This window comes from Drosophila busckii, chromosome 3R, assembly GCF_011750605.1.
Source record: "Drosophila busckii strain San Diego stock center, stock number 13000-0081.31 chromosome 3R, ASM1175060v1, whole genome shotgun sequence".
NCBI lineage: Eukaryota > Metazoa > Arthropoda > Insecta > Diptera > Drosophilidae > Drosophila > Drosophila busckii.
In genome coordinates this window covers 21,785,163-21,800,226 of record NC_046607.1, presented here as the reverse complement: position 1 = coordinate 21,800,226, position 15,064 = coordinate 21,785,163, and the positions used below count along the sequence as shown (strand labels likewise).

General features: G+C 39.1%; 1 protein-coding gene across 1 annotated transcript in view; it reads left to right on the top strand.

The window, feature by feature from the left end:
* Positions 1-15,064, top strand: part of LOC108604201 (protein toll) — a 45,295-nt gene that overhangs the window by 23,864 nt on the left and 6,367 nt on the right. Inside the window, exons 2-3 of the mRNA XM_033294031.1 lie at positions 3,427-3,528; positions 12,962-14,186. Coding sequence (XP_033149922.1) covers positions 12,982-14,186 — 1,205 coding nt within the window. The 5' untranslated portion in view covers positions 3,427-3,528; positions 12,962-12,981. The remainder of the gene's footprint in view (positions 1-3,426; positions 3,529-12,961; positions 14,187-15,064) is intronic.

Below are 15,064 nucleotides of genomic sequence, written 5' to 3'. Positions count from 1 at the left end.
GCAGAGTAGCCAGCAAAGCTAAACACAAGTAATGCTAGCAAGAGTAACTGAACTGAGCGAGTGCATAAGCGCCCAACTAGCTGATACGCTTTGCTACATAGTGGGGTTGAGTATATAGAAAAGAATTAGCAACAACAGCTAAGCTAAGTAAGAAAAGAGAAACAGCATGTAATACTCGAAGAAATATAAAGTAAGCGAGCAAACATGCCCAACTAGCAGCTACTCTTTTGTTAAGTAAATGTAACTAGAACGTGACGAGAGTATTTATAATAGCAGCAGACCTAGTTGCAGCACACAGCACACAAATAAAGAATTACTTGAAAGAATAAATGGAGTGAGAGCAAGTAAGCATGCTCGACTAGCTGATACGCTTTGCTAAGCAGCTGTTAATAAGCATGGCAAAGTAATTAGAACAGCATAAGCAACAGCAACTAAATAAAAGAGGAAGAAAGACGAACAGCATGTAATACTAGAAAGAATAAATGAAGTGAGTGAGGCGCCGACTAGCTGATACGCTTTGCTTAGCAAATGGTAAATGAGCATTGCTGAGAAATTAGAAACGCATTAGCAACAGCAACTAAACAAAAAAGGAAAGACGAACAGCATGTAATACTAGAAAGAATAAATGAAGTGAGTGAGGCGAGCATGCGCGACTAACAGATACGCTTTTGATAACTAAATACCACAGAGAGTGAGAACATATATGGAAACATATACTAGAAAGCTTAAATTATGTCAGAACGACTAGCTGATACGCTTGCGTTAAGTAAATGCAACAGAGTTAGTGGCAGAGTAGCCAGCAAAGCTAAACACAAGTAATGCTAGCAAGAGTAACTGAACTGAGCGAGTGCATAAGCGCCCAACTAGCTGATACGCTTTGCTACATAGTGGGGTTGAGTATATAGAAAAGAATTAGCAACAACAGCTAAGCTAAGTAAGAAAAGAGAAACAGCATGTAATACTCGAAGAAATATAAAGTAAGCGAGCAAACATGCCCAACTAGCAGCTACTCTTTTGTTAAGTAAATGTAACTAGAACGTGACGAGAGTATTTATAATAGCAGCAGACCTAGTTGCAGCACACAGCACACAAATAAAGAATTACTTGAAAGAATAAATGGAGTGAGAGCAAGTAAGCATGCTCGACTAGCTGATACGCTTTGCTAAGCAGCTGTTAATAAGCATGGCAAAGTAATTAGAACAGCATAAGCAACAGCAACTAAATAAAAGAGGAAGAAAGAAAAGATAAATGAGTGAGCATAACCGACTAGCTGATACGCTTTGCTTAGCAAATGGTAAATGAGCATTGCTGAGAAATTAGAAACGCATTAGCAACAGCAACTAAACAAAAAAGGAAAGACGAACAGCATGTAATACTAGAAAGAATAAATGAAGTGAGTGAGGCGAGCATGCGCGACTAACAGATACGCTTTTGATAACTAAATACCACAGAGAGTGAGAACATATATGGAAACATATACTAGAAAGCTTAAATTATGTCAGAACGACTGACTGCCCAACTAGCTGATACGCTTTATTAAACAGCAACGCATTTGATAACTAAATGTTTGCTGCCAATGAAGTGAGAGCGCGTGAGCAATGCTCGACTAGCTGATACGCTTTGCTAAGCAAACGTGGCAGAGTATTTGGCCAAGCAGCAAGCCTTGATGCAAGCTCAAAAACATGCAACACAGCTAAACAAAAAAAGGGACTAAATGCACAAAAGCATAGAAAAAATGCTTAAATGACATACAAAAGCGCAGAGAGAGAGACAGAAGCGAGAGAAAGAGACAGAGCGAGTGGAAGCTGCATGAATAGAAGACAAACCCAAATGCACATACTCAAATAAATTAGCAACTAAACTAAAAAACAAAAGCAGCAACAGCAGCAGCAGCAGCAGCTGAGTGTGCACTTGTATGTGTGTGTGTGTGTGTGTAGAATGGAATTATGTGTGCAGCAGGACAGCCAGCCAGCATTGTTGCATGCAACGCGCGTCTGTGTGTGTGTGTGTGCGGCAATTTAAAAAACATGCTGAAATTTAATAAATAACAAAGCAAACGAATGGCAGCTACACTTGCCCAGCGAGCAACAGCGACGCAGTTAGAAGAGTGTGCAGCATGCGGCATGTGGCAGCGCCTCATTATGTTGCTATGTGTGTGTGTGTGTGCGTCGATTAAAATTAACATGTGCTGCAGCCTTTTGTTTGACTTGGCATAGAATACAGACACACACACACACACACACGCACACATAGAGACAAAACGCGCTTGTTGTCGGTCTGCCACTTGAGTGATTTTCAATATGAAAATGCATGCAACACACACACACACACATGAATGAACTAGACAGGCAGCCCAAGCAACCCCCAGTCAAATTTTTTGCATGCAGCTGAGCTGAGCTGCATGCTTGGCTGATTGCAACCAGCAACATAATGTGGCAAGCACAATGCACTAGCAGAAATTGCTTTATATATATATAGCTATATATCTATTTGTTGTGCAATATTTGTGCCACACACACACACACTCGCATTTAATTGTTATAAGAAATATGCAAACCGAGCGCTGCATATTCGCATTGTGAAGTAATTTTTAATAAACAACAAACAAATTTGCATTTGTAGCAAGCAATTAAACAAAACTGAAGCAGAGACTTTTGTTTGTTATTTATTTAAAAAGAAAAACAATGCTTGATTTCATATTTATGATGTGTGTATGTAAATTGAGCCCAAAAACGTAACAAAACTTGTAATTGTCTTTGAAGCAATCACAAAATTCTCATACACACAATTTGACCCCAAAAGGACTCGCAAGAGCAGCACAAATTTTGTTGTTGTTTGCTAACTAAATTGCCAAGTTGAAATTGTTTTTTCTGTGTGCGGCTAGCCACAAAGCTAAGCTGGCATTTTTAGTATTTGTAGTTAAGTTTACATAACTGGCATTAATATGCTAATCAAAGCTTGGAATTAAAAAAAAATATCTAAAGGCTGCTTGGGGTTTTTTCAACAAGTTGCACTTGAATTGCAAATCGTGGCGGGCGCTTAATTAAATTAAATGCATACACACACATACTAATGCGCGCCCTTAGTGCATACACACACACACATGCATAGACATTAGGGTAATGCGTTAAAATTTTTAAGTGGCTTACACGCTCTTGTGTCACTTGAGAGCGCAGACGACGCCTTGTTAGCCACTTTTGCATATGTATGACATAATTAGTGCCATAATAAAAACCAACACACACACACACACCAACACACACGCACACTTGTACACATGTGTGCAAACTCGAGTCATTTTTTTCATGCGCTCATTTAAAATGTTAATAAGTTTCGCGCTTAAGTCAACTCTCAACTCTCAACCCTCTTGTTTTATTCTATTTTGCATTTAACTCATGTTAACTTTGTTTTTTACTTTATTTACAGCAAATTACTTGTAAATTAAAAATGTACAGCAGGCTGTAGAGCAAAGCAGCAGCACAAAGCAATTAAAAAAGGCAAAGCAGTTGCCATTTGAAGACAAACGAGGTAAGTTGCAACAATTTGTTATAAATATGTAAATAGCTTATTGTTTATTATAAGTGCGTATGCGTTATATATGCGCTGCTGCTTAACTTGTTTATTTCCATGCGTATGCGTAATATTTTATTTTAGCAGCAGCTTTAATTGCAAACCAACACGCTTTATACTAAAAGTATAAACAATTTTATTTTATTTTATTTTGTTCTTGCTTGTGGTTTGTTTATTTAGCATTGCTTTTGTTTATGTTGTGTGCAACAGCAAGATAAACTCTTGAGCTGTGCAATTTATATGCTATGCATGCATATATATTACGTATACGTAGCGTAGTTTAGTTTCGGCAAGCAAAATAAAGCGTGCTAGACAAATTATGCGCCAAGTGTGGGCAATGCAACTGCAACTGCTGCTGTTGCTGTTGCTGCTCAAAGAGCTAAAGAATTTAATTAAATTTGGTTTTTGGCGCCAGAGTAACAAACAGAGCAAAGCAAAACTACAAAACTCTCTCAAAAAAAAAAAAAAGCAGCGAAGGCGACAGCAAAACTCCAATTTACATGCAGCGGTCAAGCGGCTGGGCGTGGCTACGCCCACTTAATTGAATTTGCGCGCAGACACGAGCAGCGCTAAAAACAAACAAATGTGCGCCTACACGCATGTGTTAGTGTGTGTGTGTGTTGCAATTACATTGCAGCGCAATTTATTAATGCATTATCCAGCGTTCAGTAGTCATCAGCGCTCATCAGTAGCAGCAGCAGCGCTGCTCGCCGCTCGCTGCTCATTTGAAATGAGTCGAATTTATTGCATAAATAAATGGCCGCGGCTTTTAGCTGTCGACAGAATTTATTAACAACAATTTTTTAATTTGCTTATCGCGTTTAGTTTTGCGCCAAGTGCAATCAAGTGTAGGCGTGGCATACGCCCATGCGCGCATAATTATGCAAAAATTACAAACAAGCGACTGCAATTAAAATTAAAAATTAACACAAGAGCGACAGCGAGTGCGAGCGAGACAGCGCTATAGATACATAATTAACAGCCATACACACGCTTGGCTCATTAAAATGAAATTTGCATGCATTAAATAATTGCAAAGTTGCCACGCCCACACACACACACACACACACACACAGCCACACTCACTGCATTTTGTTTATGGCTTATTATTATGCATATTACTAAAAATTTTGTGTTTTCTATGCTATGCGCATTTAACATAAAATAAATTCAAATTGTGGCTGCTCTGCAGCGTGTGCAAACTGACGCCTGTCTGCGACAATTTGTGGCAAGTAATTACGACCGAATTGTGCGGCACACACACACAGTCAGTGTGTGTGTGTGTGCTAAGCTTGTATGCTGTTATAATTATGCGTAACTTTTTTGTGTTACAACTAAATATTAAAATGTAATTAAAAGCCAATTGCCAGCTGTTGTTGTCGACATTACAGCCTATTGAATTTTCGTATATAATTATAACAATTGTTGATTAGCATAAAGTTTGCTTTAAATTAAGCTAAAGCGCGCTTAAAGTTCGAACCTTCTATAGTTCATATAAGAGCAGAAAATTAGCCCAGACTTTTCATTAGTAGAAATTCTTTTACAGAATTTTTATTATAAGTCATTTATTATTTGTAAAAATATAATGCAATGTTTATTAACATTTCTCTGCTTAACATTTGTGTAAGCTTAACATTATGCATTTAATGAAATTATGAAAGAAATTTATATGTGGGCAGCAAAATCAACAGAGACTAGCAATAAAATAATGCAGCTTTTCATTAGATAGAAGTTTTGTTGCTGCAATTATTTTAAAATATATATAAATATTAGTACTAAAAATATAATGCAATTTTTTTAAAATATACAGCCAAATATTAATACTAAAAATAGAATGCGATAATGTTTATTTAACATTTTTGCTTTTTTTTCTGCTTTTGCTTAACATTTTTCTGTATTTTCTTTAATATTTGCAAGTCTTATAAGTCACTTAATATAATAATTTAATTAATTAACATTTTTGCTTTCTTTCAGCTTTGTTCTGTATTTTTTATAATGTAAAAATATTACACAATGTTTATTAACATTTCTCTTTTTTTTTTGCTGCTTTGCTTAACATTTTACTGCATGAATTTTATTTAAAGAAACTGAAGCTAAAGCTGTTCGCGAATTTTCGCATTTTTATGACAGGCATTTGTGCTTTTCATTTGTGTGCGTGTGCGCGTACAGTGAACACCCAGCCCAAAGGCTATATAACACTTGCTTGCTTGCCAACCAAACGACTGAAGGTTATTTCGTCTTTTTTATTTACTTGCTGCTGATTTAATGGCCATAAAAAAAAAAGAGTGTGAGCAGCAAAAAGTGAATGCGCATGCATAAAAATCACAATGCAGAGCCACATTGCGTATACGTAATTTGGATTTTTTACTCACTACAGTAACTTGCATCATTTTGCAATTGAAACATGACATTTTTCGTTCAAGCACTGAATAAAAAATATAAATGCAACACTATTTGATTTATACGCGCGCGCAATGCTTTACTTATATTTTTACATTTTTGTTGTAACCATAAATACGCACATAAATTGAAATGAAGTGCAGTCCAGCACTTTAATGCACATTTTCAGATTTCAGAGATTTTAATCTTTATTTATTGTCGAATTGTTGCAGCGATTTATATTTTTAAGTAGCTAGCGCTTAATGATTAATGTTAATATCTATATAAATAGCAGAGCAGAGCAGACAATATGCGCATATTTATGGAATTTCAATATAGCAGCATAAACAACAATAAATAAAATAAATTGCAAAGCGCTAGACGCAAGCAATAGCTTGTGTATATGTGTGTGTGTATGCGAGCTTAATGCATAAATATTTGTGTTTTATTGACAGGCCACAAAAATAGCACAAAATATAAATCCTAAGCTGACTGACTTTAAGCCTAAGTGACAGCTTGATTGACTAACTAAAATAGAACAAGACTAGAGCGTAGCTTACAAAATAATTAGCGCTATAAATGGTGCGAGTCTTTTAAGGTACGCGCACAACTTTAAACGTGACTGAAATTTTGAAAAATAAGTAGCCACAGCAATAAAACAAAAGCGCGAATTATGAGCAAAGCGTAACCAAAAGCAAGTGAGAGAACAGAGCATTAAATAGTTGTAGAACCAGTTTGAGTCCCAGAGCTGAGAGCAGAAGACGCTGCTACGCCAAAGGCGGCGTTAACCAAAGTTGGTCATGTACAAGCGCAGGGCGCTGGACGCTGCGTTAAGCAGCGCGTAATTGAAGTGTACGAGTGACCACGCCCACTTTGTGTACCCCACAGTGGCTGTCAGTTGAATATTATGCTGCATTATTTACAATACGACTTGCATAATAAACTAAGCTGCAGCTACAGCTACAACTGGATAAAGGGACGAACGTGTGCAGCTACTTCAAATCTATTTTTGCAGTTTATTTGTGTGCGTGTGTTGCTGCTGCAGGCTGTGGCAAGCGCAGACTAAAGCAAGTTAAACAAGACACAGAAATGATTAGCAAAAGCAATTGAGAGAGCAAAGCTAGTTCAAAGTTATTAATAAAACTGCAGCACTTGCATTTTATTTGTTTAAACTCAAAGTTAAACTTAAGCAACTGTCGGCGCCTTAAAAGTGCAAAAACAATTTCTACTTAAAATATTTGCGCAGCTACTAACAAGCAACTAAACAAAGCAACAACTAAGAGTTATATATAGTCAAGACTTGGGGTTAGCTTGTATAAATTTGAGCGACTTTGGTTAGAGCAAGAGCTGCAAGCCAAGTAAACAACTCAACTTGGGCTGACAGTGAGGAGCGAACGCGCGTTCCTTGGTCAGCAATGTGAGCCCGCAATGCGGACAACAATAACATGCAATAATAATAACAACAGCAACAGCAGCAACAGCAGTAGCAACAACAGCAGCTGCGTTGCCATTAAGCAGCTGAGGAAGAGGCAACAACAATGGAGCCCTGCACATTAAACGTGAATGCGTCACGCACCCAACCCAAGCCAAAGCCAAAGTGTCAGCCTATTCAAAAGGCAACTGCGCTACGGCTCAACAAGTTCTTGTGCTTTCGTTTCTCTCTTCAGCTACGAGAAAAAAAACTTATAGACAACATGATTAACAGACAAATGACATTACAAAGCCTTTCACTTTGCAAACTGCTACCTAAGCCCAAGCGCAGCGCACAAAGCCCAAAGAAAAATGAAATTAAAAAAAAAAAACTCAAAGCCAGCGCCTTTCTATTTGCAACTGCAAACAATGCGCTGCCTTTCAGCAAATGTGGCGCGACTCAAGAAACAACAAATCAGCTGCTAAGCCCTTTGCAACTTGCAACTTGAACTCGCTGTCTTTGTTGCCTCTTTTTAGTTTGCAACAGCTTGCGCTCATTAACATAGTGTGACTGTATTTGTATCTATGTGTGTCTGGATTTGTCGCTGGCTTTTGAAGTTGACTTTGTGCTCTGTCTTTGTCTTTTAGCTCATTTGGCAGCAGCAGTTCTCATTAACAGCTGCTGCTCCAATTGCAGCAACAACAACTGCAGCTCGTGTGCATAAAGTAATAAAAATTGCAACATTTTTAGTTGAAAATTGCATGCCACACAACCGAATCGTCTTTACACTTGAACGCCTTGGGGCAACAACAGCAACAACAACGATGAAGACCGCAGGCTGCTGTGGCATGGACGCGAAGGCGTCATAGCGTAAGCAGCTTGCAGTTATTTTTAGTTGCGAGTTTTTTGGTCTGCAGACGCTCAGATTACAAAGTGAAAGAGTGGGAGGGAGAAGTGGGGAGCTAGTAAGAGCTGTTGCTTGAGCTACACAGCAAGAAAATGTGCGGGCATTAAACTAATAAGGCATTAAAACAAGTTTAACGTACAATTAGTTGGCTTAATTTAAACTAAACGACAACTGCCTGCCTCGACTTGATGTTGAATGGCTCAATGCATATTGCTTATGAATATTTTAGTTAAAATTAGAGAGCTTAACAGCAAGATAATGACATTAAGCGAGTGTTAATAGTTAAAGAATTATGCGAAATTACAATTATGACTTTGATTATGAAATGATTTAGATATGACGCAAGTATACAGCTTTGATTAGATTCATTTTTATTTTATTTATATTTAATTTATATGTTATTTTATTTTTATTTTATTTTACTTTTATTATATTTTTACATTATTTTATTTTTTATTTATTTTATAAGTAGCTTGTTTGGGTTTAAGTTTAATAAAACTTGCAGCAGTTCACTTTTAGTACGATCACTTTATGTAGCAAATTAGCCAAGAAGTGAATAGTACTTACATACTATGTTATGCTTTTAACAGTTTATGTTATAGCTAGAGTCGTTAGGCTGTTAATATTAAGCGGAGTCTGTAGTATAGTTTGGGCTACTTTAAGTATGTAATGCATTTATTTACTAATTTAATTATGAATATATATTTTAAATTTGCTGTTTGCTCAGTGCATTGGATTTGTTTGCAGCCAAGCGATAAGCCAAGAACTGAACTGAACTGAGAAATGAATATAATAATTTGATAAGGCTTATTTATTTCAATTGCTTATGCACTATTTATTGCATTTATGATTTATTATTATATCTGCTGCTATAATTTAGTATTAATATTGCTTTCGCTCAGTGTAGCTGCCTTTGCTTGCAGCCAAGCGATAAGCCAAGAACTTAATGCTATGCTTTAGGCCAACTGCTAGCTGATTTAATGACTGCTCGCTGTAATTAAAGCCGCATTAATTGTTCATTTGACTTTAATGCTCAACATATGCGTGAGTTAAGTTTGAAGCAATTGCTTAGCGCGTTGTTTGCTGTTCTTTCTCTGAATGTTTGTTTGTTTATTTACTAACAACACAAAATGAAGCAATAACAAGCGAGTGAGTGAGTGAGTGAGTGAGTGTGAGATTGCTTGCCAATATTCTATGTTGAGAGCGTCGCTGCATCAATGCGCATTTGCCAATGCACTTCAATATGGTTTAGTGCCACAGTTTGTTTGTTTAGGACCGAACAGCTGCAGCAGCAGCAGCACAATATAGACAAGTGCTTATGGATCACAGCAACCAAAACCACAGCACCACAGCAATGGGGGGAAACAACATGGCCACGCCTACATTTGAACATTGCTGGCAGTTTGGCATGTGTTTGCTCAACAACAAAAATAACAACCAAGCGCTACAACTAGCAAAAGTTGCCAAGTATTGAAATTGAAGTAAAAACATGCACATAAGACTTTGAAAATAAAAAAGCAAGCAAAGCACACACACATGCAAAGACTACTGCAGTTGAAGTTTTTCAATAAGCAACTATTAAAGAAAGTTGTGAATTTGATGTGGCCCCAGCAGCGCGCATATGTGAGTGAGATCAACGAGGAGAGTCGCAGTCTGAGGCTAATGCGCTGCTCTGCTCTGCTCTGCTCTGGTAATTAGTCAAGTTGATTGATGAATGCGTTTACAGCATGTTTAGCCAAGCTACGAGTAGTGCTGGCTATTATGAACGTTTGCTGCTCTAAATCTGTTAATATTTGTTGTTATTATATATAAATGCCTCGCACTCATTTAGTTTGTTGCTAGTCTCGCTCCACTGTACTTTACTTTTTTTATAGCATACTTTTTTGGGGGCTGCTGCACATCACGGCAGCGAAATTGGAAAATTCAACGAAGCAAACGCGACGCGCTCGCTCGTCGTTCAGTTTGCTGAAAATGTCAACGTCATTAAAATACGCGCATTAAAACACTTTTGCCTTAATCCAACTGTCAGGCATTAAGAAATTTAAGCATTTAATGGCGTGCCTGTTTATATTGCCATTGTTTTTGTACTTCATCTAGTTGTTGTTGTTGCCAGCAACGCTTGCAGTAATAAAGCGCACCGCAGGCATGCGAAAGCCAATTTTCTAAAACGGCAACGGCAACGACGGCGACTATTTAATAGCAGACACACACACACATACATTGAAGCACTTTGTGTGTAAGCAGCAATAAAAAATACAAGTCTCCCTTAAGCTGAACTCATGGCGCCTACGACTTCCAAGCGTGGAATGCACAGGAGTCGCTCCCGCTCATCATGCCACATGCCTTGTGGTTGTAATTTAGTGTGCCTAATGAATTTAGTACCGTTACATACCGGAAAAGAGCACGTGAGTGCAAAAATGCGCACGCTGTGTGCGCTCGGGATGGAATCTCAGCCAGGCACACACACACACGCACACACACATATGTGTGTGTGAAATCAGCGCGTCGGCAGAACTTTGTTAGCCTTTATTAACGACTAGGCTGGGGGGGGTGAGGAGTGAGCGTCTAATTAAAACAGACAAATGCGAGCAGCTAAAGAAAATACACACATGACTTTATAATTTGTGTTTGCGTCTCTGTGTCTGTGTGTGTGCAACATTTAAAATGAACAGTTATTTTTAATTGCCAACAGTGCTAAAATTAGGTGCCGATGAGGCAGAGGCCAGCTGCCGCACACACACACACACACACACAGACACAAATTGCGTAGCTTAAGGCCTCATTAAATATGTGCCAGAGACATTGGCTCGACTTGGGCTCGAAACGAGGCGGCAAAAACAAGCAAAAGTTGTCAACACGAAGTTCGCTTTAAATTAGATTGCAAAAGCGCACAATGCAAAGAGAAGAAGAAGCAGCAGCCAGCGAGCCAACATTTGTTTGTACGGAGGCTCGTTGCAGGTTTTTAGTTACACGGCGTAGCCGGCGTAGCGTAAAAGCTAAAAGTAATTTTCTTAAGTGAATATAAATGTTTAAAATCTTTACACAGCAGCAGTAGCAGCAGCAAACTGAGAGTATCAAGCTCTGAAGCCTGTGGCAAGGCAGTAGCTTGTTTAGATAAAACCAAGAGAGCTAAATTTAAAAGCCAAAACAGAACTTTGTGGCCGTTAAGCAGCAGCCAGCAGCAGCCAGCAACGGCAACAGGAAGTGCCTTGCCCCTGCTCCACTTTGCATGCCAGCAAGTGCTTAAAGTTTTATGCGAAATTGAAGTTGGCAATACAAATAGTTGGCCTGGCAGCAGCAAAGTCGTTCGCTTAGAATAAACACAAGACATGGCTACGAATCAGGTGTTGAGATTTAAATGGATTTGCATTTGGGTATTGAGCAGACACCGAATTCGTGCTAAAGCTACGAATTAGGCTTAGTGCAATGCAATAATTTGTATCAAGCTAATAAGCTGCTTTAGCTTCAGCAGCTTAGCATTCAATTTTATAGTTCAATACGCATTTAATATCAAATTTCATTCATAGCTTGCGCTCAATTAAATTTTCTTTATAATTTTTGCCGCCTGGGGCAGCAAAAATTTGGCAAAATCAAATTACAGCAGCGCGCATAATTAAATTGCCTTATCAAAATTTTCAATTCAGCCCAAGCAGCTGTCAGCGGCACACACAAATTTATGGCCAAGACGAAGACGCTGGCTGCCAAAATGAAAATGGCCAAGTGACAACAACAACAACAACAACAGTAAAAAGCTAAAACTTTTAATTGAATTCTATACAGAAAAATACTTCTAATGGGCATAATTAAATTGTCAGCTCAAGCGACTTGACTGAGACTTTAAACAAAATACAACTGATGAATTTTCTCTCTGTCGCAACTGACCGTAATTATGCCACAGCGTGTGGCAGCTGCAAGCGCGTTAAGCGGCTCAGTTGCAGGCTTAAGCAGCTGCCACACACACACACAAAGAAAGTAAAGAGTGCGAGCGAAATTGAATACGTTGCATGCAACAATGAGTTACAGCCCACACAGCCACACACATGACAGTTGCTGCTTTTGTGCCTTACTTTTAATTTAAGCGCCGTCTTTATTAATTTCTGTAGCGCGTATTTTATTTAATATTTATTTGCCTAATATATTTAAAAAAATAAGCTAAACTTAGTTAAAGCAAAACGATCTTTATTTAATTTGCAATTCTTATTCAATTTCTCGTGTTTAACTCACACTCCAAACTATGCTAAGCAGCTGTGTCTGTAAAGCTACTGCTGCTGTTAAACTGCTGATCTGTTAAGTTTCATCTTCGTTAAGTTGCGGTTTCTGTTTGGTTGCTGCTTCTGCTAAGATCTACTTCTGTTTAGCTGCTCATTCTGTAAAGTTGCTGCTGTTGTTAAGTTTGCTACTGCTAAGAAGCTGCTGCTTGTGTTAGCTGCTGATCTCTTGAACTGCTGGGTCTGTTAAGTTGCTACTGCTGTGAAGCTGCTGCTGCTTCTCTTAAGGTGCTGCTTCTCTTTAGCTGCTGCTTCTGTTAAGCTGCTCCCTCTGTAAAGCTGCTGCTGCTGTTTCAGTTTAGCTACTGCTGCTGTTAGCTTCTGTTTATTTTATGACTTAGCTTAACAGCCTATACATTCTACATTAATTTAATTTGCTGCTTAGCACTCACAACTAAACTTCATTTTTTTCTTTTCTACTTGCAGTTAGTTATTTAAGCAACAAGATGCGTGGCCTTGAAGCAGCCGCGCTGCTGCTGTTGTGCCTGCTGCAGTTGCTCAGCTGCAGCTGGGCGCTGTTTGGGCGTGATGAATGCAGAGACTTGACTATATCCTCCTGCGAATGCGCACCCTCGCTCTCCGAATACGAACTCAACTGCCCGGGCAACAGTTATCATCCGCAGTTTAAGATTACCATCAGACCTGGTTCGGCAGTGCAGATTGAGTGCAATATCACGGATGCCACAGGCTACAAGCAAATGCCGCAGCTCAACATTGGCAGCATAGATATGGTGCAGATACGTCGTTGCCCTTTGCCCTTTCATACGCCCATTGCGGGTATAATGGATCATTTGGGCATTACCAACACCAAGGTGCTCATATTTGAAGCGAATGATTTGGGCATGAATCTCACACGCAAGCATATGGAACGCCTGCAACATTTGCAGCGTTTGCGTCTTGCCGCACGCCGCTTGCCTTACATACCCGAGGATTTGTTGCATGATATGCGTCAGTTGAATTGGCTGGACATGCGTGCCGCTAATCTGGGCGAGCTGCCCACACGTCTGCTGGCCAATATGGAGAATCTGCAGTTTCTCGAGCTGGGCAGCAACAATTTGCGGCAGCTGCCACGCGGCTTCTTCTACAATATGCACAAGTTGCTGCATTTGAATTTGTGGAGCAATCAGCTGCACAATTTAAGCAAACACGACTTTGAAGGCGCCAGCTCGGTGAAGGATGTGGATTTGCATAATAACGGCATTGTCGAGCTACGTGGCGATGTCTTTGCGCTGCTCACCAATCTGACTGAAATCAATCTCAATGGCAACAACTTTAGCTCGCTGCCCGAAGGACTTTTCGCTCACAATCAGAAGCTGCAGCAGATTAAGCTGCAAAATAATCGCGCAGCGCTGCCAACGCTGCCGCCGCGTCTGTTCGCTAATCTGCCAGAGCTGCGCACGCTCTATCTGCGCTGTGAGCTCAACTCGCTGCCAGGCGATCTCATTGACAACTCGAGTGCGCTTACGGACATTTCACTGATGTATAATCTGCTGGAGACGCTGCCTGTGACGCTGCTGCAGCATCAAGTGAATTTAATTAACTTGGATTTGCATAGAAATCGCTTGAGCAGTTTACCCGATGGCATATTCGATCGCTTGAGCAAGCTGGAGACGCTCAACTTGGCTGAGAATCAACTTACCGAAATATCAAGGTGAGTGAAGAGTAAAAATAAAAACACAATGAAATAAGAACCCAAAAGAGGAAGCAGCTAAATTTGTTGAAGTAACCATAATGAAATTAACTATTTATAAAATGAAGTACATTTTATTTATTTTAATTGTAGCCTAGAATTAAATTCTATAGCCAGAGCAACAAAGGCCTTCAGGCTGTGTGAAGAAAATATGAAAGTTTAATACAAGAAATCGCGCAATTTTTGTTTAAAATATTCATATGCGTTTAGCTCAAAAGTTCTGTTCTATTTTATATTTAATATATTAATTTTTTATACATATTTAAATTATACAGAGTAACAAATAATTAGTTTTATTATATATAGCAGTGGTGCTTAAACGCTGCTTACGGCACTCACTAATGCATATGAACAAAAACACACACATATACAAATGAGAAAAAATTTAATTGTCAACTTTTGCACTGAAAAAAATTATTGTCCATTCAATTTCGAATAGTTGGGGATCGCTAATGCATAGACATAAACAAAACAAACCCTAGCAAGCCTTGAAAATCACACACACCATTAAAGATGTTATGCTTGTGTGTATGTTGTTCAAAAAAAAAAGAAAAAATTACAAAACTCAATTTGGTTGAGGAAATCGGTTCTGGTTGTTTCGCTTTCCTTACCTTTTTGGTGTCTTAATGACGGAGGCCGGAACTATTTAAGGCCTAGCCACGCTGTAAGCCGCGTGCACAGTGGCCGCCCCTCAGTACTTGCGCCTGATCAACGCCAACCACCCAAGCCCAACGCCCCTACGCTCAAAAAAAAAGGCCCGACGCCACCCAGGGCCCACACAGCCAACACGTCACTCTTATGGTCCACCACCTACGCAGCCTCAGCCTCCTAGTCCACGC